General features: G+C 36.6%; 1 protein-coding gene across 1 annotated transcript in view; it reads right to left on the bottom strand.

The window, feature by feature from the left end:
• The window catches only part of IL1RAPL2 (interleukin 1 receptor accessory protein like 2), a 1,111,506-nt gene that overhangs the window by 2,605 nt on the left and 1,082,001 nt on the right, over positions 1 to 26,900 (bottom strand). Inside the window, exons 9-10 of the mRNA XM_012451657.2 lie at positions 18,759 to 18,902; positions 12,630 to 12,800 (exon numbers count right to left, since the gene is read on the bottom strand). Coding sequence (XP_012307080.1) covers positions 12,630 to 12,800; positions 18,759 to 18,902 — 315 coding nt within the window. The remainder of the gene's footprint in view (positions 1 to 12,629; positions 12,801 to 18,758; positions 18,903 to 26,900) is intronic.

Here is a 26,900-nt window from a genome sequence, read left to right on the forward strand (position 1 = left end):
TCTTCAGAGCTTAGGTGTCTGTATGATTTGTATTTATGTAATCATTTAATTCAAGTCAGGCTTCCAAGCTAGTACTCTAACTGAACAACTAATCAAGGAGCTGATGAAAAGAGAAATGGAGCCTTTTAATAAATGCATAGTTACTGTATTTATGGGTTTTGTTTGCTTTCTTTCTCCACTTTTAAAAATTTTTTATTAATATTATTTATTGGAATTAACAAATACTAACTGTATGTATGGCCCCTATTTTTCAACTACTAAACAAAGACGGGGCTATGTACACTAACTACTTGAGAGATAATTGTGATATAAAGATAGTGGAAAATATTTTCTAGAATCATATCTTGTTTCTCCGATTATTTCTGTCATTTGCAAACTTAGGTTCTCTATTATGCCCTTCAAATCCAGAGGTAGGGAAGTGGTTTATGCCCAAGAGTTTAATTGGAACTAGCTGCTTTTGTTCCAAGGGAGAGTAAAGAGTAGAGTCAGAGGTGGGGAGGGGGTACTGTTGTGAAATGAACAGTGAAGGAGTCTATCAACTGAAAAGTAAGTATTTGCCCTACTTTGTGAAGCAATTCCAAAAGTGAGATGAATATGTTATCTATGGCTTTTACATGGTAGAAAAACACTCGACTAACTTTGGATTTATTTATCACATGAAACAATCCCTTTGAAATCATGCTTCCCAAAGTCTTATCTGCCAAAAAGGAAAACACACACGTGTTAACAAATGGAGACTTAGACACAGATGCTGCACCAGAAAGCTGTCTTTACGAAGCAGAGCACAAGGCCTTGTCTAACATACAGTGCCCTCTAGCAGAAGCAGCGCTTACAGAAAGAAGCATAGCAACATTTGTCACCACAAATCTGCCCAAGGTTACAGACTGCTTTCAAGGAGTCACATTCAGCACAGATCGTGGGGCCACCAAATAGCTCAGTACAAGCAATTTGAAAAGATAAACTTATTTTACAGATGCATATTTTACAGATGCTCTATCTTTTCTAAGGTTTTATTTTCCCTACTTGGAAGCAAGAAAACTTTTATAAATGAAAATGAGGAAACTTTCCATATACCCTACAGATAAACAAGAAACTTTTAAGAGATACACATAGAATTGCCCATTTAACAATTTGTTGTTACTGTTCTTTGGGTTTTGACTTGACACATTTCAGAATTTTCCTCATGCAGTAGTTACAATGACTGTATTTATGGGGATAAGGCAGTTTCTAAGCAGAGAGGGAATCATTTAAGAATTTTGAGTGTTTTATTTTAGATATTATGCATTCAGGGGAAAAATAAGCAGTGAAACCTGCAAAAACAAAATTAAACAACAACAACAAAAAAACACTACACAAGTAGTAATTGGGAATGTATCACTCTGTAATTATCACTTAGAGAACTGGTAAAACAGAAGGGAAGGAAAAGTAGAAAGTTTCAATAGAGTGGAAAAATATTATCCCAATGTATCAACAGCTCTGACTCTTCATTTTCTTCCTTTCTTTCTGCTCCCAAAAAGAAAGAAGTTATGTGGGAGGCTTCATCATTAGAAGTTGGATCTGTAAGATATAGTAAAATAAACTATCATGCATTTTTCTCATTATTCTTTTCACCTTTCCTCCAAAACAAAACAGAACAAAACCCAAACCCAAAATCATGATATCACTGCAGGAGTCCATGAAGATACAGTTTTACTGGGTGAATTATTAACTTATTATTGATTTTATAGAATAATTCTTCACAAAATAATTTACCAATGGGTTACTTTGAGTAGTATTGTTCCCTAATTAATTACAGCTTGTAACTTCATTTAAAAAAATTAAACCTTATACGAACCTTGTCAGTAGCACTCTGTCACATAAAGTATACCTCTAGAAACAACACTATTTCTATATGTCATTTTTTAGTCTAAATGTACTTTTACTTATTTACTTATTTTTTGAGACAGAGTTTCGCTGTGTTGCCTAGGCTGGAATGCAGTGGCACAAACACAGCTCACTGCAACCTCAACATCTTGGTCTCAAGCAATCTTCCTGCCTCAGCCTCCTGAGTAGCTAGGACTACAGGTGCCAGCCGCCATGCTCAGATAATTTATTATTTTTTTTTAATAGAGATGGGGTCTTACTGTGTTGCTCAAGCTGGTCTCAAACTCCTGGCCTTAAGCAATCCTCTGTCCCCAGACTTAAATATGCTTTTAAACTATATTTTAGAAACTAAAGCTGTATCTATACATAAGTCTATCAACTTAAAGAGAAAAATTACAACCCAGGTGTGCACACTCATAAGAGAAACTGTGCGCACATGTACTATTTCATTTGATTGGGATCTCATGGGCTTTGGCTTTGCTAGCTTCTTTTTGGGATGAGGAAAGGAACAGGGTAACATTTTCCCTCCATTCGTATGGTTCTCCCCTTTCATCTCTCTACTATATTTTGCCATCTGACAGTTAAGCAGTATGCAACATTTAGGGTTCTTGGGGCTTCTTAGAGACTTATTAGACAGAATTTAAATTTGCCCCCAGAAGGAATGCCTGTCAGGACAGATCCCACTGTACTGAGCTGCACAGGGTGTGGGTCTTAAAGGGAATCTTGGAGAGAGGGAGTGGTCCCTCTCTCTTGCATACTACACTGGCTGTGCTTATTCTGGCAAAGCCTAGTGGAGAGTTGAGGCAACCATCCAGATAATTCCGGCTGAAAACCTGCTGTAGAAGAAAAAAGTTCTGAATTATCCTGGTTTGCCCTATATATACATTAATCATATGCACTGGAGTCAGTCAGTCAGTACATCAAAATTTTCCCTGGGTAGACACAGCCCTAGTGTCCCAAAGAAAACATGAGCCATTTGCTTGGGCCCTGAATTTCGTGTTCCATTTCACTTGGTGGAAAACCAAGTGGAAGTTTTCAGATGTGAAGCCCACATTTCACTTCTTGGGATGGTGATCAGTGGCTGGGCAGCGACCTCAATGTTTGAAAGCAGCTGGGGAGGTGCCTCTAAGAGCTGACTGGCTCTAAGGAAAAGACGACCAGACTGTGCCCTAGCTTCCATATTCTGGCTTGCTCTCTGTTTTTCTCTTTTTCTCCCCCATTTCTCCCTCTCTGCTTCTTTTTTTATCCCTTTTTTTTCTGCCTCTTTTATTTTTACTTCCCTCTTTGTTTTGTTCTCACTCTTTCTTTTATCCCATTCTTCCTCTCCTATCTCCCTCTGCCTCCTTTTTCTTTGTCAAGTTTTTTTCTTTTGTCTTTGGGAAAATATAAGAGCCTAGTGATCATGGAAAACTATAAGTAAATAAGGAAGAGACCGAATAGGCAGAGTTCATATCTTTTACTTGCTAATCTTTAGCCAGGGAATTGTTGTTGTCTTCTATGAAGCAAGTGCCACAGTTTCCCCTTCACCCCGGGGTTGTATGTCTGCATCCAATGACTGTGGTCTGGAGCCTGATTCATTAGGCCCATGTCTTGTTTTTGTATGGCCTGTGATCTAAGAATGATTTTTATATTTTTAAAGAGTTGTGAAAAAGAAAAATAAGAAGAATATGATGCAACAGAGATCATATATGATCTACAAGACCTAAAATATTTACTCTCTGGACTTTTACAAAGAAGTTTTGGCACTTCTGAATTAAAGACCAAGGAGGGTGGTTGTGTTTGGAAAAGTTCCAAATAAACTAAGCAGAAACAGGTATCAAGTTAAGACATTGACAGTCCATAGTTAGTAGTAGTCCCTGACAGGCAGTGGGGTTTGCCCTTATAGGGCTGTGGTTTTGTGGGAGACATTTTAGAAACCTTCAGAAAATGTTTTAAAAAACTTGTTACCACGAAGAAATAATAAAGAAACGTTTTTCAAAAAAAGTCTCTAAATCCACAGCACATAGGAATACTCAGTAAATCTTGCCCTGACTTGTTCCGGCAAATCTAGCAACTGAGTAGCAGGAATCCCTTAAAAGACTTTTTCTACATAAAAAATATAAGATATCTCTTAAATAAAAGGTCACGAAGTCATTTCTTTGCAAACTGTGGTTTGATGTAACTTCGATGACAGAAAAGACCAAAAGGGGCTGTGTCTGATAGTCTTCTGTTTCTTTAGACAAGTCTATGAAACCACAGCAGATTATCAGACATAAAACAAAGCCAAGTACATTTAACCTATTAATAATATTTAACAATTAGAGAAAGAAAAAAATCCTTGAACATAGTTTTCATAGAGTGCGTAAATTGATATAAATCCATTTTCTTCACATTGTAAGTGCAAATGAAAGAAAATTTTTCCTTTTGTCTCTGCTGAGAGTTGACAAAGAGTTAGGAAAATATTCTGGAATAAAATGCCTTGCCACTAGACTCTCCTTGGGATGTGTACTTATTACAGGAAAAAAAAAAAATTCCAGTAGCACCAGTATTTGTAAAAAGCAAAGAAAGTTGCTACCTAAAGCCTTATTAAAAACAAAGAAAATTCAATTTTAAAATCTCTTTCAAGGGCCGTTGTATAAAACAATATTCTAGTGCATACAGAAAAGAAAGAGAATTGGATCTAGAAAAGTGGTTTAAAAGCAAATTATGCCATTCATTAACAAAGGAAAAAGGCAAACTAAAGGAGGAACTAGATGAAATAGAAGCAGGACGACTGGCAGCCCCAAAAGAAATTGCTTCTAATGGAAAACATATACTTTTCCAAAAGAACTCAGTACTCTCTTAATTCTCAGGCCACTGAGTCTACTGCAGATATGGGCAAGAAGGACATGGGAGAAAAAACTCTATATTCATGAATTTCTATATGATCTTACTACTGCCTACTAACCATCTGATTTCTCAAACTAATCAATTAGCTCCTTATAAATTATTTTTGTGTTGATACTTTCACTGATGTCAAGGTCATTATCAGCAGTATATAGCATATATATTTTAAGAAGTCAAAAAACAAATAATTAGCCTGTAAACAAAAGCATAATATATTACTTTCCAGATTCATATAATAGTAATTTGATATGCTTAAATTCACAGCTGTGTACAGCAACTATTATTACTTAAAAAGACACACCACAGTCAGGCATGGCGGCTAATGCCTGTAATCCCAGCACTTTGGGAGGCCGAGGCGGGTGGATCACCTGAGGTCAGGAGTTCGAGACCAGCCTGACCAACATGGAGAAACCCCATCTCTACTAAAAATACAAAATTAGCCGGGCGTAGTGATGCAGCCTGTAATCTCAGCTACTCAAGAGGCTGGCGTAGGAGAATTGCTTGAACCTGGAGGCAAAGGTTGCAGTGAACTGAGATCGTGCAATTGCACAGCCTGGGCAACAAGAGCAAAACTCTGTCTCAAAAAAAAAAGAAAAGAAAAAGACACACCATTAGGGTGAGACAGGATGCATTAAAAGAGATAATAATCCACTAATTTTTGGTAAACATTAGCTAATTTATAGCTATCAACAATATTTACAAAACCTATAGGTTAATATATCAAGACCTAAACTCAAGCCTACATTATGTTTCCCATGTATCAGAGAAAAATATATTATTCACCATTACATATTTGGGGAAAATATTACACATCTGGTATAACTAGATGCTTACAGTGAGTTACTTTATAATGTAGTCTCACTAAAAATACTGAGTTTTATAAAATTATGCTAAATACTAACCTATCAGCATAGTTATACATGTTGACTCTACCTGGCTGCTGTTGCTAAAGATTTTTAGGTCTTGATTCTGTCTCTGTCAGAGATGTAAGATTCTGTATCTGTTGTTTGCCATGGAGACTGAGGCTACACAATGTTAATTTAGCCGTGCGTATGTGTTTAGGGAGCCTTTCTTTCTTTCTTTCTTTTTCTTTTCTTTTTTTTTTTTTTAAAGGGCGTCTCGCTCTGTCACCCAGGCTGGAGTACAGTGGCGCCATCTCGGCTCACTACAAACTTCATCTCCTGGGTTCAAGCAATTCTCCTACTTCAGCTCCTGAGTAGCTGGGATTACAGGCGCCTGCCACCACGCCTGGCTAATTTTTTGTATTTTTAGTAGAGATAGAGTTTCACCACGTTGGCCAAGCTGGTCTCGAACTCCTGACCTTAGGCGACCCGCCCACCTCAGCCTCCCAAAGTGCTGGGATTATAGGCGTGAGCCACTGCGCCTGTCGGAGAGCCTTTCTAAATGTGTGTGTTATTACTTGTCCCACAAAAACCTTTCCAGCCCTCTCCCCTTTCAAATTCTTGGCTTGATAATTCACAGTTAGCTAAGCTAAAATTTTTAGGCAAGAGTTTTGTTCTCTATAGTATGAGGGTCCTAATTAATTTTGACTAGTCATTGACTCAACAGCTAACATGAATTTGCTGAGACTGATGACTACAGGGAATTGTATTTATTTACAGTTCTGAGTTTGGAGGCTATATTTCTGGTAATGAATCCTTTAACTTCACATTTCACCCAGGGGTGAGTGGGGAAGCATGACAGTGGGAAGAATCCACTCTGAATGCTGCCCACAAGTCTGTCTTCTTTCTCTTCTCTCTTCACCTCTTCATAGAGAGTAATGGTAGGGAATGGGACACATTTAGAGAGGACTGAAGGAAAAATAAAGTGGAGAGTTGCAAAGAAAGCGAACCTGCAAAATACCCTCCTCCTCTTTCTTTCTCCCTTCTGAGGCCCTAAAAGCCTGTAGTGTAACTAATTCTCATTAGTGCAACCTTAATGAATATGGAACAAAGCCACTTACTACTTACAGTCTTTTCTGTGTTTCCTTCAGTACTTAAGACAATTTTATCCTGGTGTTATACTATTTTTTTTTAAGATTCCTGTTATTTGTGCCACCCAAACAGCAGATGTCCTGATTGAAATTCTACATAATCGACTCTAACCTCTACGTCAAACTTTGATGAGAAACCTTATTCTGTTGACCTCAGTACATTGCTGAACATATTGAAGTACAGTTTTTTTCTCTCTTGACTCTAACATGAAGGGGATAGTGGACACATTTAATTTTATTCCATGTGAGTAAATTTCACACAATATGTTAAATTTCCATGGTTGTGCATGTCACCCCTGCCTCACACTTTTTAGGTCATAGACATCAGATTGTCTGGAAAACGATTTTATTACTCCCCAAAGACAACTTAAATGGTGTCCAATCTGTTCAGCTATTAGAGTAACTATTGGCAATGAATACTTACAGATCCGTGTACAAAAATGTTTTTTGCATGCCTCACTTCAGAAGTGACTAGGGATCATCTGACACCAGATGTATTCTCCAGTCATTTGTCATTTCATTGTCACCACAATCACATGGGTAGTACTAAGCATTAAAGAGTTGAAGATTAGACTAGTGAGAAAAGTCTACCAAATGCAAGAATGTAATCAGACATACTTTTTTCCTTAAATTACTGAAAGTCTTAGGATTCCTTCATGGAAAATTGAGCATAAAAACAAATGAAAAGATAATTTGACACATGAGGCTAAATTCATAAATATAATTTTAATAGATGTGGTTGATTAACCATAAGCAAGAAAATATTTTTAGTTTTCTAGTGTATTTCTTGAATGCAATCATGCCTGAATGGATCCTCACTGTCTTTCTATAAATAGAAAGGGAAATTGAGGTAAAAGCCTTCCAAGGATTTTTTTTCCCTCTTCAAAGTCCACTTACACATCTGTACCTTTTTCTAAAGCTTCATTCAAAACTGGCTTAATTTATAATTGTTAATAAATATTGCATATGCACCTTTCAGCACCTTACTTTCTTACTTTTAAAGGGAAACAAAGAGTACAGGATTGGGTTGTTTCTACTTTTAGTTTTAGAATGCTATTTTCTCCATCTGGCCAGTGGCCCTCAGCCTGATTCAATAACTTTACATTTTTGTTTTTTCTTAATCTCTACAGAAACACTGAGATAAGATAGGCCCAAGAGCCTAAATGGTACACATCCAAAAATGTCCCCAATCTCAGGATCTCAATTGCACAGCTGGGTTCTGTTGGTCACATGTCAGCTTCAGAGCACATCTGTTCATTCCTCAAGGATCCACTAGGCTCCATGAACACAATGTGCTTTGTGTAGAGTACTTTATACCACAAAAACCAGCAGCTGCATGGGTGAGAAAAATCTCTACTTCTCAAGTTTGTGTCTCTAGGCAGTTTAAATAGGGTGTTTTCTATCTGGCTTTCTTCTGGTTGCCTGTCACTTCTGACATTCAGATGCCTGTTGGCAACAAAGTTGCTTTTGCTGTTCTCAGGGACAGATGTTTCTAGTCTGGGAAAAGACAGACCAAACTTTTACTGGAAAGTAAGAATTCTTGCCATATTTAGGCACCCAACCTGAGAAAACATAAGGAAGATCCTGGCCACAGGCTCAAGAATGGAAAGGTAGTCATTGCCAGGAAAATAATATCCAGATCAGAACACTCAGCTTCACCATTTAGGAAAAATATTTGCATCAAATTTCCCCATCTCTGCTGGTTAATAATGGCCAAATGACAACATATCTCTAATAGGGTATGGGTACAGACACCTCCAGCTCATCTTGGAAAGTGACATCTTTGTATCCAAGATTTCTCAAAATTCTCAGTTATATGAGAGAGAGAGAGAGAGAGAGACAGAGAGAGAGATTTTCATGTACTTTTGAAACTGTGTACGTTGGAAAGGTTTGTGTGTTGATGATGTTGAGGTGGAATACCATGAGAGTGGTATAAAAAGACTGAAGATACATCAAAAGTGAAGACATTAAACATGAATCGGTTAATGACATAGATGTCATTAATTTGATTCACATAAAATTATCGTTGTGGATCAAGAATAATTTTATGATATCTACTTTTATAGTCCTCAAAGGCCTCATTGCTAGTTTTCAGAGGAAGGAGTAGTCCTAGGTCAACATGTTTTAAATGAGATGTGAGGGACAAACATGGCTTATAATACTGTAACTAGGTTCCCCCCCCCCCACAGGAATGTGTCTATATTTATATAGTATAACCTGTTAAATCTGTACCAATGGCTGCAAATACAGACCACAGAAGCTTCTTTAATAACACACACACACCAAGTCCAAAATGTTCTACTCTGTCATTCATGTGTAAATCAAGTATATTATTCATATACTTCATTGACTTCCTGAATGCGTGCTAAAAATGCCAAGGAAAAACTCGTTAATCGTGACATGGTGACTGCTCAGCTAGCTCTAAAATGTTGATGGAAAAAGAAAAATTGTCAAAGGGCCTTTTTAAGACCCTCTTCAGGTTATACTCGCAAATCGGAATTCAGAGAACATGAGTTTCCTCGTTCAGGAAGGAAGGATTAAAATCAAACACCCTCCAGTGGTTGCATCTAAAAACTGCATAGTTGTCCCAAATAACTTACTTGTAAAAGGAGTCTTCCTGTGCACCACTGAGGACCCAAGATCCAAGACCCTACTCAGTCTGATTTTAAAACATTAAAATAATTTTCTATGGACTATAAAATCTCTATCCATCTTGATGACATAATCTTGGGTGTTTTCATGTTGGAATTCTTTTAAGTACCAGGGTAAACTAGGTAACTACCTTCTATCATCTCTTACATACTTTGTTACAGTCCTTTATGCAATTTTATGGTTTGCGCAAGCTTCATACCCCATAGCAAGGAGGACTTTCAGACAATTTATCATGCAACAAAAGAACTAAATTGATTTCATTTCAGCCAAACAACCAGTTGACTCAATTTGGTGTAAAATATTCTACCACCTGTTTGCCTAAATTACTACAGTGGATTGATTTGATTGATCTGTCAAGTCATCAAAATGGAGCTCAAAAAGTACACAGCTTTGGAATGTGTCTTTCTTATCCCCATGCTCTCTGGGTCTCACTCTCACCCATACACAGTATCTGCTTTATGACACAATAAGCAAGTATCACCTACTGAGTCTCAGATAAAGTGGATTACCTGTACTCTGTGTTGTATCCATTTCCCTTTCTAATGGGTGTAATGGTAAAACACTGTTTTCCAGTTTAGAACAAAGATAATATATGTTGAAATATTCAGACATGAAGACTGACATTTTTCAGTTACTGGTTGGAGTTGACAAATACTGCCTGATGTTGGGCTAACAATTATGAAATACAAGATAACAGAAAGGATGGCACCACAGTCCTACTGAAGATGACTTAATATAATATAGATTCTACTCTGGTGATATTTCCTTAATACAATTTAGAATACTGCCACTCTAAAAATGGATTTTTGCCGAATTTTCATTTAACAAGATGCTCTTAGCAAAAAACATTAAAATATTCTACTGAATGAGGCTAAAAATAGTAGAGGAGTGTTTTTAATTTTTCATCAATGATTGATCAATCTCTTGTAGGTATTCATTCTAATATCTGAAACATAAAAGCAACATGCTTATTAGCTCATTCTAAGGACCAATATTATTTTTATTAGTTACCCACAATTTTTTCCAATGGAAATCTTTTTTTAGCTTTCACATTCACCTTAAGGAAAATGCCTTTCAGACACTGTCATACAAAAATGTAAGCACTTATTTATTGCCATCTCATTACTTTCTCTTTCTTTACAGAGTTTTTAAAAAAGATCTTGAACAGTAACAGTATTCAAACAAAATCAATAAACATCTAAGAAGCATGTAATGAGCTCAAGTCTTCTGCTAGATGATTATAGGGATACAAAAGTAATGAGATATAGTCCCTGTTCGCATGGAGTTTATAATCTTGATTACTAGAAAAGACATAAATAGACAAAAAGCTGATAAAATCATTTTGAAATGCAAAATGTATATCAAAGGCACAGTTAGGCCAGAGTGGAAAGTATGAGTAGAGGAAGTGGTAGGAGACAAGTTTAGGAGATGAATCTCGGCTGGCAAAAGATTGTAGAAGTATTTAGCTAAGGGTTATAAATTTTATCCTGTAGTAAATAGTGAATGATTCATTTGTTGAACACAGAAGTGACATGACCAAGGAGGTGTACATGATATTAGTGGAGCTGGATGGATGGGAGGAAAGATTAGGAAAGTAGAAGGATAATTAACATTGAAGGAGCTAGGTAATTAGGGCTTATATTAGGATGGAAGAAATGAGAATGAAAAAAATGCAAGGGACTCTGGATTTGGGAGAAAGACAGAAAAGAATGAAAAATGACTCTGAGGTATCAGGATGTTCCTTGGAGAAACCACAAATGTAGAATAGTATTTCAATTCATGAAAATGGGGTATCAGGATGTTCCTTGGAGAAACAATAAATATAGAATAGTATTTCAAGTCATGAAGATGGGGAAAAGTGCAGAAAGAAAAGAATGAAGAACCATGATAAGAAGCTTGGGGAATTATTACATTTGTGGAGCAGGAAAAAATAAACCAGTAAATATAGCCTTTGTTCCTTTCCATGAACATCTAATTGTGCATACTAACATGCACACAGCAACATACACAGACATACATAAACCCTAAGATAAGAGATGAACAATCAAAACCCATTTATTTCCATTTGTCTCCTGTCAGCTTAGTGACCATGGTAGACAGTTGATAATCTGAATATATGTTATTGAGGAGCAGCATGATCTAGCAGAGTGAGAACCAAAGTCAAATGAATCTAGATTCCACTGCCAGCTCTACCATTTACTAACTGTTTGATCTTGGAGGATTTTGGGGTTTTGCTTCCTCAGCATGAGGATGTAAGTACCTGTTCTCTTGCAACACAGGGTTACTGTAGACATGAGATGAAGTAATGTATGTGAATTTATTTTATATACTCTCAAGTACTTTTTTTTATCTTTCACATTCACCTTGTTAAGGAAAATACCTTTCAGACACTGTAAATACAATCTTTTTATTTTGTTACTATCACATGTTGAAATTAATATGTTCTGATTTGTAGATACCAGTTCAATCTTCACCTCTCAAGGATATTAATACTTATATGCAAATGAATTCTAGCACTTATATTTTCCTCAATGGCATTTTAAGCTCTTCGAGGGCAGGGACCATATCTTAGATTTCTCCGTGTTCTTATACTTTAACGTGTATGTGTATGCACTCTGAACATTAACGGGAAAAAAGTACATATTTTGACTTGAAACTGAATTTATTCTGAAAGCCTCAATATACCTTTCAATGTGTAGCATAACTTAAAAATAGCATTCAAGCCTAGCATTCAAGTGTCTTGAAAATAATTTAAATACACAGTGAGAGTGCTGTACCCAATGGCCTTATAAACCTTTTTAAATATATTTTTCCATAAATCTGGAAATAAGTGACAAGGTGTAATGAATAAGAAGGTTGAAAGGCATAGATTCAAAGTTATTAGTGACAATAATTGTAGGTATAAATAGAAGCTCAGTGAGAGAAGACTAGCTTTGAAACTGAAACACATTGAAAAATCTTTGATGTTTACAGATTTTTTTAAAAGATCAGAATGCTTTTCAGGACACTAAAGCAATATAATAAAAATGACCATTATGGCACAACTTAGAAATCATACCCAAAATATTAGTGAGAATGCCTTTAAAAATATTCAGATGCTAGAAAGTCAGAACATAGGCATGCGGGGAAAATTTGGATTTAAGAAACTCTCCTATGAGAAACAATTGTCTAAATACTTGGCTCTGATGTTTGAAGCCTTCACGTAACATCCTAAAAGTAATAGAACATTTTAAATACAAAATTTGAAAGTACTTACTTCCACTTGGAATCAGGTCTCTTTCTGGGATGAAGAGTTTATATCCATAGTGTTTTTCCAGGACATCTGGCAGTACTTCAAGAGCAAACTGCTCTTCTTCAGGATTGTCACAATCTAAAGTATCTTGGTCCACTTTTGTGTAAGAGAGATAGGCATCATATTCCTTGTTGTCTTAAATATAAAGAACAATAAAAGGGTTGTAACTATTAGCAGATTGTCTTTAAGTACTAAGAGGCAGGAATAGCACAATAATTAGTGACCGTTTTATTAATTGGAAAAAAATAAGTCACATGCCATGTTATAGGAAATCTAATCTCTTTCAAAATAACCTAGTCACATGATATGAACTGAAATTTATGCAATGGGCCACCTATAGTCAGAATAGAGTAAAAGATACAATTATTATTTGTGACTTTCAGCAACTATATGCATTTGTGATACTCAATGATGTGCGAATGATTAGCTCAGTGTGTTTGAATGCAGGACTAAATAGACAAAAGTCATGGATTTAACCCCTTTATTTTCCATTTGGCTTGGCTCTGTTACTTGGCCACAGACTATACTATACCTTGTTTGCACAAATATGTGCAAAAGATCCAACAGGGGCTGAGTCCTAGAGTGTGGAAGATTGAAATAATCCAGCCTTGCTCCTGGAGACACTGTTCACAGCACATGCCATAGTTCCAGTTGGTTAGTGTCGTCATCTTCATATACAAAAAGCAGTTAATTACCAAATATTAGAGACAGCAGCTGGGTTTTAACAAGTGCATTGCCTGTTATTCTTGTTCAGTTCATGGCCAACTAACATGACACACGCTTCCAAGAGAAGCCTTTGTTTTAAAATATACATACTTCCAGTATTGCCAAATTAGATTTTCCCTTCACATATTTAGTCGGGGAGTTAACTGTGCTTTGCAAATGTATTTTTTCCTCTTTTGCTGTATTGGCTCAGAGCCAGTCTCTCCAGAGAGAAAAGGTGCATGTATGCATACATTTTTCTGAAAAATGTTGAAGAACACAGCTACTTGAGGTATTAGTTTCTGAAGGTTTTAGATGGGCCACATCCATATTGAAAAAGTTATAGTGAGATTTTCAAAATCCCCTTATTTAAAAAAAAATAAGTTAATGTAGTGAGCACAGACTCACGTGGAACTATTAGTAAACCCAGATGCTTAGAAATAATAACTCTGAGAGACCAGTAAGGATTTCATTTCAGGATTTGTTTCTAAAGCACATCAGTATTTTCTATTAAAACATACCTAATTAGAATATATCTAAAACCTGACCAAAAGGTAGAAGCAGCCACTCACTTACTTCCACCATCACTCACACCATGATTACATTCTACCTGTTGAAGGAGGAATAAATTATAGACATATGATAAGCTGTAGATACCCTCTTTTAGGAGTAGATGAGACCTTCTGACTACCTCTGAAGTAGGATCCTGTTGCTCTAATTCTGGTAAGATTCGAGCCTTCACCACCCCCAAACAAAGGGAATTCTGGTTATTTATATTAAGATGGTGCCTGAAATAAGGGGAAAGGGTTAATACTCTAGCATCTTTTCCGGCTGCAAAAGGCTTCCATAAACCTTGGTTGAGTTACTTGATTGCCTAGAAGCAGATGCACATGAAGGATTGCCCTGAATAGTTGAGGAGATCATTTGGCTTACAAATTGGGCGCATTCCACTGTTGTGCATAAAACTCTGCTTGGAAGTGAGAATGTTCATAAGCAATGCTAATGTAAGAACCTCCTGGTAATCCTAGCACCTCTGCCCCTGTTACAATCAAGTGCAGGATGCACCTGCAGGCCCTTGACTTTCGCCAGCTATAATTACTCACCTGGGACTCAGAGCTGCCGATGATACACAGCTGGAAGAATAAAATAGGCCAAAGGACAATAGCTCCATTCATATGATCAGAATATATTTCATTGTTCTTGATAGTGTTGCTGCCTCAAACTCCATAGTGTCAGGCTAGACTTCTGTTGCTCTCTCTGACTTTGATAACTTTCCTATCTCACAAACGTCCCTAAATTCAACCACTTATTAATTCATTCAACAATTATTTGTTGAGCATCTGCAATGGCTACTTGACTTCTTTACCCATGTGACCAGACCTTCTAGACTCCTGTCCTACTGCTTATACTGACTATGGTTATTTGTCTTCCAAACATGCTAAACTCACATATTCTTGGTTCTGTCCTTACTGGCTCCACCTATATTCTGATATTGCAGTGCAATGCTACGAACACCCCTAGAAAGTACTTCTGTATTTACATTTTTCAAATCAAGTTGTGACAAAGAGCATGGATTTCTTTGATATGTGTTGACACCCAACATATCTGGATCATAAATTTTACCTCGCATTCTAGATGCACACCATTCATTGGAAAAATTGATGCTTCTGGTTTCATTCATGTTCCTTTAAGATGAACTAAAGATGAAGAACTCATAGTGGCTGGCCAGAGCAGGAAGAAAACTCTCAAAGCCACCATGTCAGATGTCCTAGAAGCTCTAGGATGCCAGCTAGTAAGCCAGCAGTGACACAGATGCTACAGTTTAAATAATGCTCTTCAGCCTTATGTAGACAGCCAAGGAAACCTCATGAATAGCTGCAGCTGTTGCTCACAAAGAGGAGCAAGATAGATAAAGCAAAATCAACAACATGATGCAAATAAGGTTAACAGCAAGGCCTGAAAATTGTTTCTAAACCGAAAGGCTGTTCAGCAGCACCACTTTTCTAGGCAAAGCTAATGAGCCTTCCTCTGTGTTAAATAATGCTGACTAAGCTCATCTGAGGAGCCAAAAAATAGAGCACAATGCACACAGAACAGTGTAAGGAAGAGGGCTGGCCCAGTGGTTACCATAAGTATGCTGTTTCTTAAGTTATAAGGAAGAGAACAACACATTTTGTAGAAGAATTTTCCTATTATCACACCTGTTCTTTTCTGTTTTAAAATCTAATTTTAATCCTGTTCCCTACAAGAAGCCATTCGTGTTTATAACTCAGTTGTTCTGCAGCTGTGCTAAACAGTGCTAAACTCCTAGTTTCTACAGAGCAAAGAATGTGTAATCTTGTTATTATATACCTCCTACCCACTACAGTATGTGTGTGTGTGCATGTGTGTGTGACTGTATTGTTGATCCAGATGAAGAATATAAGTAAATGCATCATGCATAGTCCCTGTCACTTAGTAGACACTTAGTGAAAATTGAAAGGTTGAATAAATGAAGCAATCATTGTTTGGTGGGTTGAAGTGAAATGAATTAAATTTTAAATGTGGCTAAGAACTTAAAATTTGTGGGATGAATTTTATTTTATACAAAATAAGGCACTTTTATAAGAACTTTTAGAAAATACCATTATAGATATAGTCAAAGAGAACATGAAGAAAAAGCATATGGGTAAAATTAAGTTGTGTCTATGATTTGTCAAAATATTTAAATGGAAAAATGAAAAATTTGATAGATTATGTGGCTGATATTTGGTGTTCTGTAACTGTAGATTTCTAAAAGGAGGTTAACATTTATTTATTAGTTTTAACTACATACATGTTGACTTTTTAGTATTCCATTGAAGTTAATACAAAGGTTATATACTTAAGTCCAAGGTTTTATGTAGGAATATAAAATATTTTAATCATCCTTCCTAATGAAAACACTTGAAGTACCCTCCTACCATATTGCGTTTTTCCCCAAATAATGAATTTGGAATCAATATATACAATTATGTAATCAAAATGCTCTATATCACTGGACACCTTTGAACACAGGAGCCACATTGTAGATAAAGATGCAAAGTGGAATATTTAATTCCTGGAAAATCCTATCATATCAGCATAAAATTTATCTTACAAATATGTACTACTACTGATCAGTTAGTCTAGGTTATTGGGTATCAGTGATGAAAGTAATTAATTATTGTAGATTAACATAATAAATTGTATAATCTCACAGATTAACAAATTGCATGTTATCAGGACTCAAAACATATAAATCACAGAAGCTTCTCTTTCATATTTTCATTTTATTTATTTATTTATTTATTTTAGAGATAGGCTTTCACTCTGTTGCCCAGGCTGGAGGGTAGTGGTGCGATCATAGCTCACCGCAACCTTGAACTCCTGGGTTCAAGCAATTCTCTTAACCCCCACGAGTATCTGGTACCACAAGCATGCACCACCATACCCAGCTAATATTTTTTAAACTAATTTTTGTAGAGATGAGGTCTCCCTATGTTGCACAAGCTGGTCTTGAACTCCTGGGCTCAAGTAATCCTCCTGCTTAGGTCTTCCAAAGTGCTGGGATTTTCTGAGCTACTGTGCCTGGCCCCTTTTATGTTCTTTTACATAGATAATGCATCTTTCACCTTCACAATTGTATACTTTAGCCACTTGCTGGCACCTGGGAACCAGGGACATTTTCCTCAGTAACACATTCTGTCGAGTTTTTTTCTGTGTACAGATAAGAAGTCAGGATTTTTCAATATTAACTGTTGCATATAGGTAGAACTGAGGGTAACTGGTCATATTTTCATAAATATTGTCAGCATATATAATAATTGTTGGAATAGGCCCTAATTTTTCATTTTTGAGATATGTCTGAAAAAGAGTCTGTAATACATTTAAATGGGCTGCTGTAATTGTTGAGTAAATATGCAGATTTGAAAATGAGCAAATAAGCATACATATGTACTTATCAAAAAGCATTTCTCACCAGGTGCAGTGGCTAATGCCTGTAATCGCAGCAATTTTGGAGGCTAAGGTCAGAGGACTAGTTGAGTGCAAGAGTTTGAGACAGGACTAGGTAACAAGGTGAGAGCCTGTCTCTACAAGGAATAATAATAATAACAAATTAGCCAGGCATGGTGGCATGCATCTGTAATCTCAGCTACTCAGGAGGCTGAGGCAGGAGGACTGCTTGAACACAGGAATTCGAGGCTTCAGTGAGCCAGGATTGCACCACTGCACTCCAGCCTGGGTGACAGTGAGACTCTGTCTCAAAAAATAAAAGCATTTCTCTAATTTACTATGAAAATATGAAAGTCAATTAAAACCCATTCATATCATCGTTTATATAATAGTAACAATAAGACCAAAATCAGATTCCTCAAAAATTTGATATTACATCTCTCAGTATAAAATTAAAATCAAAATTGTGAATTCCTCTCCTTTGAGGTAACACCACGAACTCAAAAAAATAAACAAATGCTCTATCCTTACTTATTTTGCTACAATGAAAACTCAGTTTTAAGTCTGACTTTTTAAAGTAATGTTTTACAAATTGGACTTCATTCTAAAAATTTTTGGATTACCTGTGGCATTCTATACACATTTCCAAGGCTTACAGCAGTTTCGGGATAAGAACTTTATGTATAAGAAGCTACATGCCACAATTTCTTATTGATTTTGGTTGGAAACATGGCAGTCTGTACTCTTGAAAAAATGAAATCATTTTAAATGTTCAAAGAAACAAGGCTCAGTACACGGCTTTATTGATATTTCACTCGTAAGATTTTCAAAATTCATAAACAGCAAATATAACAAAATTATGAGCAACACTCTGAATTTTTATTCTTTCAGGTCACCTTTGAGACTGGTGCTATAGCATTCGAAATATGTAGGTACATGTACTTTGAGCTTTAAAGGAGTGTCTCCATAGCATTCAATCTGTTTCTTGCATGATTGCTTGCTTTCTAGATGGCAGCAATGGCTAAAAATGATCTGTACTTAAATTTGCATTTTCTGAAAAAAATTGGAATTGATTCTTAATTTGCTTCTTACTAAGGGGGAGGGATTTGACAGTAATTGCTTTATCTCCTGAGCAACTAATGTCTCATTGTTAAACTTTTTGTTTGGAAATAAGGTCAAATGTATAGGATTATTATAAAAATAAAACTATTTCAGAAAACACATATAGCATTTACTCAGATTTACCTATTGTTAATACATCTTCCTCTTTTCTCTTTTTCTTGGTAAGTTTTTCCAAACTATTTAAAAATAAGTAACTTGCCATAGCTCTTTATCCCTAATTATTTAGGTTTGTACTTCCTAAAAATAGGGACTTTCTCTTACATAATCACAAATGCTTGCCTTTTAATGGAATTTGAACAATAGGGGACAGCTTACCATCATTAGTTTCATCAGCTCCAAAGTGCTGCCTGTAGAAGAGCATCAGTTCAATGTTATAGCATTTGTAAATGACCACCAGCAGTACAAGGAGGAGGAGGATTGCTCCCAAGCCCCCTGCAAGCTCAATTTTGTAGATTAAGTCTGGAGTGAACAGAATAAACAGGAAAAGGTAATTAAATCAGCAACAGTTGGGATCTTCCCATATTTCAAGTATATAAGATGTACTACCATTCTGTTTTTCTTTCCAGAAAATTCTTCCTTAATGCAGTAGCTTTGCTCTTGATATATTTGTACGAATCAAATTTTTGTGAAATAAACTCTTTAAAATTTAATTAATTTACTATTAAAAGTGGTAAGTCTATCCAAAAAGGAATAGTTGCTCTCAATTCGTTTTGAATGCATCAAAGATGTCACATATATGCTCCTGCTCTAAATGTATTTCACAGAACTATTAAAGCTACTTTATTTTGAGTCCAAGCCAATATTTTCTTATTTCTGTTAAATCATCTTATTGGTTTAGCAAGATTATCATCTAGTACTTCTCAGGCCACAAGCCCTATTCCTTCACAGGAGAACAATATAATAAAATTACTTTCAGAATCAAATAAAACCTAATAAGTTTGCAGGATTTAACTGTTTCATCTAACCCCAGTAGAACATAATCCAATATAAGGTAAGCAAGGAAAATGAGCTTATCCATTTCCCCTACTTATTTGAATAAATGACTGTAATATATATGTGATATAATATGCCCAATGGAGCTAAAACAGAATGAGAAATTCGGGCTAATCACTTGGCCTCTTTAGCCAACACCAGGCTACCTGATAGCAGACTTAGGCTGGTCCAGTGGGGCATCCCTAGAACTCTGAGCATTGGAACAATTAAATCAAAATATAATAGAAGACAAAATGTCTCCCAGGCTCAGAGAACAGTGACTTAACCTGTAGCTTAATTAGTGGTATTAATAAGTCTAAAGAATGCATCATCCAAAGAGGGTATGTTATCATGAAATTTAGAGAAATGGGAAGTCAGAGGAGAATTTAGAATGTGAGTTCTGCAATGTCCAGAGGAAAAATACTGAATCTGGGAGATACCAGACCAGAGACATATTTTCCACAGCGATATAATTGGTCTCATCATAATTAAATAAAATTACCTACAAGATTAGCTAACCTCCCTTTAATGTAATTCCATAATTACCAAGTGACTATTTTATTACTGATTCACCTTACCATGTAACTGGAAACTGGAAAAGAGAGAGAAAATCTAGTTTGTACATCAGTTCCTTGTGAGTTTAGTTGACATCAGTCAGTCTCCCTGGATGGATCAATTTGATTTTGACAGATTGCTGACCATGACAGGCTGTTACTCTTGAAAGTCAGGTTGTCATCCTTTCTCTAGGAATGTCCCTTACCTCTATACAGGATTATTGCTTAAGAGAAATTAGCCAGGCTCAATATAACAATTAAGATCCATTTAGTAGTTTATATTTTATAAAAAATAAATATATATATATGTATATATATACACACACAAGTAAATACAAGTAATATATGCTATAGATAAAATTTTCAACCTGTGTATTATCTATTCTCTAAATAATCCTTTGGGGTAAGAATTATTGGTCCAAACCTATAGATGAAGAATCTGAGATTAAGTAGTTTAAATCATTTATCCAGGGTCATATACCTAAGAAGTGGCAAAAATGGGACTTGGGCCCAGGTCTCTTAACTTCAAATTCAAGACTGTTTTTATTATACCATGGCCTTATATACTGCAGCTTGGAATGTGACAACAGATAGCCTTCTACCTGTTCTTCTATAGAATGTTGGCAGTGTTTCTTAACAACACATGTCCTATAGTAAATTTTGGCTCCATCTGCCCTTTCAGTGCCAAGGAAAGAAGAAATACAACAATTCACCAGAAAGAATGAAAGAACTTGGCAGCCCTCAGCCACTTCATTGGTAAGGTCTTGCAGAATTCTGTAGCTGTAGCCAGGGAGGAAGGAGGGGCTCCCTGGAGTCCAATATATGAAGAAAAGTGTTTGGTTTTGTGAGGAGAGAGGGAATGTAGTCTTGGAAAGGAAGTGGAGTGAGAGAAGAGATGATGGTGGCCAGACACACAAGAGTCAATCAGCAGAGTCATATAATGGAAATGTAAGAAACACAAATAAGTGTCAGTCTTTTTGAGTAAGGAGAGAGGGGGAAGGATAGAAAAAGGAAGAGAGTGGGGCTGCTGTGAAGGACAAAATATGCCAACCAAGGAACCTTGTGAAGGGACACACAATGAATAGGGGTAGGAAATTGGAATCTGTGTCTGTCGTGACTGTTGCAAGAGGTGGTCTTTAAAACAAATAAGCCACAAAATTTCATGTAAAAAAATATTTCATCACACAATTAGCAATGCTTTCTGTCTCTATATAAAACGTGGCTTTTGAGGAACCACTACCTTCCTCTGCCTCTGCCTATGTTTGGGATAAAGCATAAATCGGGCTTTCTTATGAGTCCTCTGTGGGCTGCAAATCACAATTTTTACTTGTTTTCTCACAATTTTATATATACTATCAATTATACATTCCTAATTTATAGCCAATTTTAAATAGAGAGAACAATACAATTTTCTTTGTTACTCTGAAAACTGACTTCTCTTTCATCTTGGGCCATTAATTGACTTGAATCAAAAGGTTTTTTCTGTTTTAGGATGTTAATTTCATGCTATAAATTTTTTGGTTTTTGTCTGTCTCTCTCTCTTTCTCTGGTCAGAAGAGCTTTCAAATGTTTAAAAAGTCATGAGATGGGAAGTTTTGCGGAAATTTCTATGTTATTTACAGAGTAGAGTTGCTATTAGGTAGGTGGAAAACTTCAGCAGCAGGAACAATTTGTGCTCTCAAGTAGCAGACATTTTTTCAGCAGTAAATTTATGGAAGAAAACCATGGTGAAAAAAGTACCTTTGTGATTTTGGGGTCCATTTTATAAAAATGTCTTTGAAAGATATTATGTAATAATGGCTGTTTAAGTTGAAAACTGTGGACCTAGGCCCAGAGATTCAACCAGCATTCTTTGATTCAGCCCAGGCAGTCACATCAAAAGGGAAACATCAATCCTAAAATCAGAGGGCAGAATTGCCATCACCCAAATGACACTTGGATTTTCTTTTGTCTTCTATTTTCAATTGCAATTTTCAGTCTCAGCAGGATCTATACTTCTAGGGATATTTACTGACTGAGAAACTGAAAGTCATTTTATTTGGGCTGTGTCTTGGATATACTTCACAAAGATAGCTATAGCAAGAACAGCAAATATTTATGGGCTTGTGAATTTTTCTAGACATCCAAAGTACATGTGTAGTTCTTTTTACCTTCTTAGTTTGAACCCACTTATTTCTTCACTGTGAACACAAAGATCAGATATTATAGAATGGGACAAACAGCAGCTGAAGACAAGGGACTGGAGAGAAGGAAGGCATGTAATGTTTAAGCTTGCTCCTCTGACTCATAAGTTGGGAAGCAGGTTAGGAGATCCCACCTGGGGGATTCTGTCATGGTCTGAATGTTTGTTCAAAATGCATATGTTGTAATCTAACCCCCAAGGTGACTGTATAAGAGGGAGGCCTGGCTAGGCACAGTGGCTCGAGTCTATAATCCCAACAGTTGGGAGGCCAGGGTAGGAGGGTCACTTGAAACCAGGACTTTGTGACTAACCTGGGCAACAAAATGAAACTATCTCTCTAAAAAAAATTAAACAATTAGTTGGGCATGTTGGTGTGTGTTTGTAGTCCCAGCTACTCTGGAGGCTGAGGTGGGAGAATTGCTTGGGCTCAGGAGTTTGAAGCTGCAGTGAGCTATGACTGGGCCACTGCATTCCAGCCTAGGCAACAGAGTGAGACCCTGCCCTATTTCTAAAAAAAAAAAAAAAAAATTAAAAAGGAAGCATGTGAGAGGTGATTAGGTCATGAGGGCAGAACTTTCATGAATGGGGCCTCTTTTGTTTTTTTTGAGACGGAGTTTCGCCCTTGTTACCCAGGCTGGAGTGCAATGGCGCAATCTCGGCTTACCGCAACCTCCGCCTCCCGGGTTCAAGCAATTCTCCTGCCTCATCCTCCCGAGTAGCTGGGACTACAGGTGTGCGCCACCAGGCCCAGCTAATTTTTGTATTTTTTAGTAGAGACGGGGTTTAACCATATTGACCAGGATGGTCTCGATCTCCTGACCTCGTGATCCACCCACCTTGGCCTCCCAAAGTGCTGGGATTATAGGCGTGAGCCACCATGCCCGGCCGAATGGGGCCTCTTATAAGAAAGGCCTGAGGAAACCTGTTTGCCTCTACTGCCATGTGAGTACACAAAGAAAGTGCCATCTATGCAAAATGGGTCCTTACCAGATACCAAATCTGTTGGTACCTTGATCTTGGTCTTCCTAGCCTCCAGAACTATGAACAATCAATTTCTTTTGTTTGTATACTATCCAGTCTAAGGTATCTTGTTACAGCAGCCTAAATGGACTAAGACAGTAATTTGTACTAAGAAGTGGGCTGCTGCTGTAACAAATACCTAAAGACGTGGAACCCCCTTTGGAACTGGGTAATAGATAAAGGGTAGAAGAGATTTGAGATATATTGCCAAGAAAAGAGCCTTAAGAACAAATCTGCTGCGGGCTTAGGAAGAAGTGAGCTGTAGAGAATGCTTCAGTTATCTTAGAGATTGCCTAAATGGTTATGATCAGAATGTTTGCAAATATGAATATGAATGGTAGAAATATTGCAAGTAGAAATATGAATGGTAAAGGTCATTCTGATGATATCTCAGGCAAAAATGAGGAATAGGCCCCTACCAGTCATGAATCTGCTGGTGCCTTGATCTTGGACATTCCAGCCCCTAGGATTATGAGCAATAAATTTATAATGTTTAAAAATTACCCAGTCTAAGGTGTTTTGTTTTAGCATCCTGAGCAGACTGTGAAAATTTCTTATTCAGATGTGGTGGGACAGAGTGAAGCAGAAGCACTGATAATGAAGAGAGATTTGATGATATGCCTCTGTTTTGTGAGAAAGGAAGTGTGTGCAGAGAAGCAGAAATAATTATCAGAATTTCTTGAATCTAAGTTCAGATTCTTGGCTCACCAAATAAAAAAATTTAGGATTAACTTCTTACTGAAATGCTAGTTGCACTTACTGGCAAATTGTTCTTCTGGGGATAAGGAAGTGGTAGGTGCAGATAGAAGATGGATAGGTAAAGGGTATCTTGCTTTTTACAAAGCTGGACCCTGTTAATTGGATATATTAGATGTGAGTTTTCATTTTACAAAAGTCCTTTTCACTTAATGAAAGGATTCATCATGTTTCTTCTCCACAATGATCACTTAAGACATTTTAAGTATTTGACTTACAGCTCATTAAGAAGTTATTGTTCCATAAAACAAGCCATACTAGTACTCCAAGTGGGAACACTACTGCTAATGAGGCCAGGCTATGAAATGATAAAGCTTAAAAGGTCCAACTCCAAAGGAAATATCTGAAGTTTCTCAAAACAAGTCAGAGCTTGTTCTGACTTAAAATATATATATATATATGACAGGTCCGTAAGGATTCTTGCTCTTTCTTGGGCTTCCACTATATTGTCAGAAGCTCCTAAGGAGACCAAGTAAGGGAAGACTAACTGAAAACTTTTGTCAAGCACAATGAAATAATTTAACTGCTACATAGAACAGAGAGTTCAAACTGGTATACTATGGGCCAAAAAACTGGTTTTGTTGGACCACACAATGTTTAAAAAATGAATACTAATATTTAAAAATTAAAAGATTTCATATCCAGTCTTTCAGCTTCACTTGAAAACTCTGAAGCTCTCATATCCCTGGACTTACATCCTAGCAAAAACAGCAGTAATCTTATAGAACAAAGTAGTTGTTGCCCTTTTAAAGCAAGGAATGTTTTATCTTGTCTGTGTTTTTATTTTTTTCTAATATCCAGCCCTCTTCTCAAAAAAAATTCAATATTTTCCTGGAACCTGAGGTCTTTGTTTGCAACCCCTGGAAAGTAAACAATACCTGGAAAGAAAAAATGCATTTAGGTAATCCAGGGCATACGTAAGTCATGACAAAATCACAGATCAAATCTTCTTTTTATCAGTCCCTGTTATCCATTGCTCGCCTGATTGTGCTTGTCCTCTATGAGCAGAATTTTCATCCAAAAAATAGCTTTGAGCACTTACTATGTTTTATGCACTAGACATACAGCAGTAAATAAGGCAAGAAAAATTTCTGTTCTCATATAGTCTATATTTTAGTGAGGGAAAAAATAAGAAGCAGATAAATATGTAATATAATATCCAATAGTAACAGACAAAATGAAAAGAAGTAGAGACAAGTTAGAGGAAAAAGAAAATGAAAGGTAGTATCATTTTATGTAGGATGGCCAGGAGAGGCCTATCAAGAAGGTAATATTAAAGTAGAAATCTGTATGAAGGGAAGGAGGGAGTCATGGAGACAGCTGGAGGCAAGGGTGTTCCAGACAAATGAAATAGCAAGTACAAAGGACCTGAGGCAGGACTGTGTTTGGTGAACATGAGAAACAGAAAGAAGGCTAGTGTGTATAATATATGAGGAAGATTTTGGTAGAAAATGAAATCAGACGTGAGAACAGATTGTGTAGTGCCTTATAGGACATGGTAAGGATTGGATTTAGAATTTCATTCTTAGTTTAACAGGGAAGGAATTGTGAATGGAGAGTTCTGATCAGGGGAATGACATGAACTTACTTACATTTTTAAATAATCTTTTTTACTGTTGTGATACGAATAGACTGTAAGAAGAAAAGGGTAGAAGCAGGGAGATCAGTTAGGCTTTTGTCATGATCCAGGTAATTGGTGCTGGTGGCTCAGAAGAGGAAGTGGGTAGTGAAGGTGGGAAAAGTGTTCAGAGTCTGAATAGGCTTTGAAAGTTAAGCCAGGGGATTTGCTGGTGGACTAGATATAGGATGTGAGTAGAGAAAACAAAAAGGGAAGAATGACTCCAAGGATTTTGGCCTGAGCAACTAGAAGAATGGTGATGCAGATGGAGAAGGAGACTGGAGGATCAGGTTCATATGCAGGAGAAATTAGGAATCCTGTTTGGGACAAGCTAAATTTGATATGCCTACTATATCTCTAAGAAGAGCTGTTTAGTAGTCAATTGAATATACAGGTGAGGAGTTCAGGCTAGATATAAATTTTGGAGTTGTTAGCCTATAAGTGATAAGCAAAACCATGAGATGGAGACAGAATGAAATCACCTACTGAATGAGTAAGAAGAGAGGCCCTGAACCCTGGAGAACTCCATTATTCAAATATTTGGAAGATGAGAATTAATATTGTCAGTTATTCTGATTTAGACAGGTTTCCTTGTAGAAGCCATGGGAGATAGCAGAGTATTATAGTGTGTCTTGGTTTGTACTGTCACATTTTTAGAAATTTTTAGGAAATGCTCTGTGTTGCTTTACTTATTAAAGAGAAATTGATTTATTTTAAAACTCAAATGAGGTTATTTCTGTCCACATGGGCTGATTGATAAGATATCCCCCATTATTTTTCCTAATAGCAGGTTTTTAATTATAACACTATATATCTTTTGCAGAATTGTAAAAAATGTTTAATGTTTGCCTTTCTTTGCATTCTCACTCCTCCAGAGTATAAGCTCTAGGAAGACATGCGTATGTCTATCTTACTCAGCTTTCTATTCCCCAGCACCTATCATAGTGCTGGCTGCACCTACGTCTTCAATAATAAAATAAAATTTTAGCCATTTATTTGACCAGAATGGGTTCTAAGTGCTTATTACTAGCTAGCACTGCTCAAGTTGGTATCTGTGAGGATACAGAGGTATAGCAGCAGGCTCTGGTTGGAGGATCTCTAAGCCTGAAATAAGACTGAAATGAACAGGAACAAAGTGATACTTGCCACAAGGTGTTTGGGCATGATCAATACTTGCCTTTCATGTGGTGCCTAGGATAAATTATCCAAGTTTAGTATAATAATAACAACTGTTTGTTTATGGCATATTTCACATCCATTGTATATCATTATTATTTGAACCGCAAAGTGACTCTGCAAGGTAGATATTATTAACCCTATTTTAAAGATAAGAAAACTAAGATTTAGGGAGTCTG

The sequence above is a fragment of the Aotus nancymaae genome, unplaced genomic scaffold (genome assembly GCF_030222135.1).
Source record: "Aotus nancymaae isolate 86718 unplaced genomic scaffold, 86718_ANA_hifiasm-v0.15.2.pri h1tg000004l, whole genome shotgun sequence".
In the NCBI taxonomy this organism is placed as follows: domain Eukaryota; kingdom Metazoa; phylum Chordata; class Mammalia; order Primates; family Aotidae; genus Aotus; species Aotus nancymaae.